A 5,039-nucleotide genomic window follows, 5' to 3' on the forward strand; every position below is an offset into this window, starting at 1 on the left:
TGTCTTTTCAGAATGGCTCAATGCCCCCTGACTAATTTTATATTTTAATATAAATTCTAAATGATATATAATCTATAATTTGGCTAAATAAATGAATAATGCCATTTTGTAGGGATTACTTCAGCCATGATTATTAAGAACAATATCATTTAAATATTACTATTCACTCATATTATTTGAAAACTCTCTGAGAATTATTTTAAATACACTGAAAATTATTTTCTGTTTACATTGATCAGAACATTGCTGACATTCTAAACTCTTCATGCTTTACAATTTACAATCTAAATCGGTGTCTTTAGACATTCAATATGCGCTTAAAATGTTGAAAAAATGGTTGAAAGAAAAATTCTCTTCAGTCTGTTTGACTGAATGGCATTCGTATGCAATTTTTGTTCAGTGAACTTGATCATTATTATATTATAATAGCTTAGTTGTTGCTCTGTTTGAAGGTATTTTGGCTCATTAAAATAATAATGTGATAAGAAAGATTCAGTTCGTTTTATTGATGTAGCATTATTAAAAAACAGACCAATGTGGATTGAGGAATGTAAAAGTGGTCCCTTCCTTCCCCCTGCTGGACATTTGCTGTAATTTAAAAGTAATTTACCCCAATACATAATTTGCTTCATAAACCCAGCAATCCATTGGTGTTTACTTAGTAATAAATCCATTTCTGAGGGATTGTATAGGTTTATAAGTTTGTCAGTTTACTTGAATTCACTATAAGGTTTTTATTCGTTTAATTTGTTCACTAACAATGCCCAACAGTGTTATAGACATCACAAGAGAATTCAGTCCTTTGTTTTTTCTTCTTCTAAAAATCAATAACTTTTTCAACTGATCTGAAATTATGTACTGAGTTTAAAAGTATTCTACATCATTACAAGCAAGTTTCTTATTATTATGTATTAAGTCATTATCAGGAGAAGGTTTCACATTATGATGAGATGTTAAGTAAATATTACAAAAAAGTTTACATTATTATGACTAGCAGAAGCATTTTTACTGAACTGTGGCAGAAACGGGCTTATGAAATCATGTTGGGTTAAAAAAGGAGATTTGTGAAATGTGTAAAATACACCCCATTCATACAATAACAGAATAAAACAGAGGTCTGTCTATCTATCTATCTGTCTGTCTATCTATCTATCTGTCTGTCTATCTATCTATCTGTCTATCTATCTATCTGTCTATCTATCTATCTATCTATCTATCTGTCTATCTGTCTATCTATCTATCTATCTATCTATCTGTCTGTCTATCTATCTGTCTGTCTGTCTGTCTATCTATCTATCTATCTATCTATCTATCTGTCTGTCTATCTGTCTGTCTATCTATCTATCTATCTGTCTGTCTATCTATCTATCTATCTGTCTAAAAGCACTGGTATTTTGAATGAAAAAGGCCTAGAATTACAATCATATAATTGTAATTTTATTTGTGAAATGTGTAAAATACACACCATTCATACAAAGACAGAATTATACAGATGTTTTCGTACATTACATTATGAAATGTATTAAAATATAAATAAATATATTTTTTATATCATAATAAACTTTTGGACCAAATAAAAATCACATTTTCCTTGAGGAGGGTGTTCACGCCTATACAAGATTTTTTTCTTAAGTTGTTAGAAATCGTTTCCAATGTAAAGGCAGCAGGGCAGTATGAACGTTAACCGGGTAAAAGAGGCGAGAGAACGGCGCGCTAAAAACGGAAGTGACGTATTTTGTTGTCACCCCTCCTCCCCTCCTCCGTGCTTTAGTCATTGGTGGCATGGACGGGAAAACCAATTGCCTGGCTACCGTTACCTTGGCGAGCGTCTCTGGATTATAACAGTTTTCCACATTTGAAATGTTTTGGGCCGGGCTTTGAATCAATATCGCAAATATTACTCCCACCTTGAGCATTAATCGTCTGCAAGCAAACGGCTGCTTCTCGCGCTCTTGTGAGGATTCCTACGTCAGCTAGCAACTTTTGCTCCTCTAAACAAAATGGCGGACAATGAAGACGATAATAATTCAGCGTCCAAATCTGCTGCAGCGAAAATGGAAAACGTCGACGCGAGCGGATCTCTGCCGCAGCCCGAGACGATACAAACCGCAGCCGAAGCGGGAAATAATCAAGAAGACGCAAGTAAGGCCGCAGAAGGGGGCGTTGATCAAGGCCTCGCCGAGTTCATGCACAGCGAGTCGGCGGTGGATGTTACAGTTTTGGACGGCACCCAGGAGGTGATCGGGCAGATCGTGAGCGGTGAGATGATAACCGATCAGAATATCATAACGTCTTACGTCCATGCCACTGCAGAGGCAGGTTTGACTGCTGAATGCACCACTGTAAGCGGTGAAGTCTTAAACGCTCTTGCGCCGACGACCACCATCATTTACGTGCAGCCCGACGGCAGCTTCGTGGAGAGCTCGGGGTTATCGGCCGAGGAGCAGCAGCAGTTAATCGAGCAATTAACGAAACAACAATTAATCCATGTGGCAGGTACCGAGACAGCAGTGAAACCATCCACTTCCCCTATCGTGGACGTGCAGCAGGTTATAGTTAGTAAAGCACAGTTAATTGCCCAGGCCGAGCCGGCTACGACCCATACAACGAGCCCAAAAATATTGCAGAGACCTGTCACGACGCAGACGACGTCCTACATTGCGCTGGAATCCAGTAACTTGCAGTTGGCGACAGCGATCCAGCCTCAGCCAGTCAGTATCGTGCAGAACGCGTCGCAGCAGCTGCTGAGCGTCGCCAAACAGGTCGCGCTGCAACAGTCGCAGAATGGAGCCCATACGACCACCCAGAAGGTACCGTGGGGTCTTTCATAAGTTGTAGAAATTGTATTAACTTGCCGGAATTTTTTCTTTACAGTGTAGAATGGGAATGTAGGCTTTCTCCGAAAATCTGTGGAGTACTTTCTTTCTCTTGCTTTTTCCCCCTACCTACTTCATGCATATCAACTTATTCACAAGCATTTCCCTCATTTAACTTTCCTTCCTTTTGTACTTTTTTTCTGCTTTTCCTTCCTTCTCTTTGTATTTGCTTCCTTATGTACTTCCTTTCTTCTGCAGAAACTTCCTTCTGTATGTACTTTTCCCACATGTATTTCCTTCTGTACCCTTTTCTTCTGTACATATTTCCTTCTGTATGTCCCTCTGTACATTCTTTCGTCCACAAGTATTTCCTTCTGTATTTTGTTCTGTGCGTTTCTTCCACAAATATTTCCTTCTGTACTTCCTTCATTCCTTTTGTACTTCATTTCTTCTGCACAGATTTCCTTCCATACATCCTCCTTTCTTCCATAGGTATTTCCATCTGTTCTGAACAGATTTCCAGCCATACGTTTACATGCATTCTTCCACAAGTATTTCTTCTGTAGAACACTTCCTTTCTTCCGTACATACTTACTGCTGTACTCCCCTTTTACCAAATGTATTTCTTTATTTCCCTTTTCTGCATTTCCTTCCTCCTTCCTTCCTTTCTTTCTTCCACACATGCTTCTTTTTTCCTACAAGTATGTCCTTCTGTACTTCCTTCCTCCCTTCCTTTTGTACTTACTTCTGCACAGATTACCTTTCATTCATCCTTCTGTACATTTTTCCCACAAGAATTTCCTTCTGTACTTCCTTTCAAACATGCTTCCTTTCTTCCACACAAATATCTTTACATATTTTCCTCTGTATATAACGTTTTTCTTCCAAAAGTATTTTCTCCTTTGCTTTCTTGCTGCTACCTTTTTTTATTTATTTTTTAATTTTTTTTTAACTTCTGTGCAGATTTCCTAAAGAACTTCTTCTGTACAATCTTTTTTTTTTCACAAGGTTTTCCTTCCATTATTATTTCTGAACATACTTCCTTCTGTACTTGCTTCCTTACATACTCCCTTTCTTCCACAAGGGGTTTTTTGTTTTGGTTCTGTCTTCCTTTCGTGCTTTTTTCTGCACATACTTTCTTCCATATCTTTTTTTCTCTATAGGGTCATTCCGTGTGAAATTGAAAATTTTCACCTGCGATTCAGAGCCAGATTACAGGGGGGTAAAAATTGCTTCAGAAAGATGGCAGCATCATAATTAGGGCTGCACGATAAATCGCATGCGATATTTAATGCGCATCTTGTCAAAGCCGGTTCTGTAATCAGCGGTAAGTCTCCATCACCTGCGGGCTTTCACATTGAGCAGCATTAAAGGGATAGTTCACCCAAAAATAAAAATTTAATGTTTATCTGCTTACCCCCAGGGCATCCAAGATGTAGGTGACTTTGTTTCTTCAGTAGAACACATTTGATGATTTTTAAGTCCAACCGTTGCAGTCTATCAGTTGTATAATGGATGGCAATGGTAACAAAGTCTATGAGTGTAAAAAAAAACATGCACAGACAAATCCAAATTAAACCCTGCGGCTCGTGACGACACATTGATGTCCTAAGACACGAAGGGATCGGTTTGTGCCAGAAACCGAACAGTATTTATATAATTTTTTACCTCTAATACACCACTATGTCCAACTGCTTTGAGCACGCGCACGGCTTCCGGTGCGTGAGATGTGTACGCACTCTGGCGTAGTTTACGAGTTTACGCAAGCGCCGGAAGTGATCTCTCGCGCATATACGTCACTCATTGTTTACACAGTGCACAAACATTGTAGGTACGATGGCTAATCAAAATGGTACTTACTTGCGCTTATCCGGATTGTTCAAACTGACTACTGAGCCTGCTCGCCTGAAGTTATGGTTGATTGCTCTTCGGCTGGATATCAACACACTGACGAGTCGGCTGCCTCCCCCTAATTATCAGCATCACCCCGTTCCTTAATCGCCGCCCTTTGCTAGGCTCCCGACAGGATTGGGTGCGTGAGAGAGGAGGGGCGCTGAAATAGCCAGGGCTGGCGGCGTGTGATGGGGCACACCTGAACCGAATGGAGCCTCATTGCCGCCGCTGTTTAAATGCCGAGCGCGCCTCTCCTCGGGAGACCGGTCTCTTCCCCGTGCATGCACGCTGGTGTCCTCGTGGGTCCAGGAGGGGTGCGTAGAGGGACTC

General features: G+C 40.1%; 1 protein-coding gene across 1 annotated transcript in view; it reads left to right on the forward strand.

Moving 5' to 3' along the window:
• Nucleotides 1–1,740: 1,740 nt before the first annotated feature.
• LOC107594800 (uncharacterized) overlaps nucleotides 1,741–5,039 on the forward strand; it is an 18,137-nt gene continuing 14,838 nt past the window's right edge. The window contains exon 1 of the mRNA XM_016284982.1: nucleotides 1,741–2,810. Within this exon, the coding sequence (XP_016140468.1) occupies nucleotides 2,001–2,810 (810 nt within the window). The 5' untranslated portion in view covers nucleotides 1,741–2,000. The remainder of the gene's footprint in view (nucleotides 2,811–5,039) is intronic.

This window comes from Sinocyclocheilus grahami, unplaced genomic scaffold, assembly GCF_001515645.1.
Source record: "Sinocyclocheilus grahami isolate Dianchi unplaced genomic scaffold, SAMN03320097.WGS_v1.1 scaffold191.1, whole genome shotgun sequence".
Classification (NCBI taxonomy): domain Eukaryota; kingdom Metazoa; phylum Chordata; class Actinopteri; order Cypriniformes; family Cyprinidae; genus Sinocyclocheilus; species Sinocyclocheilus grahami.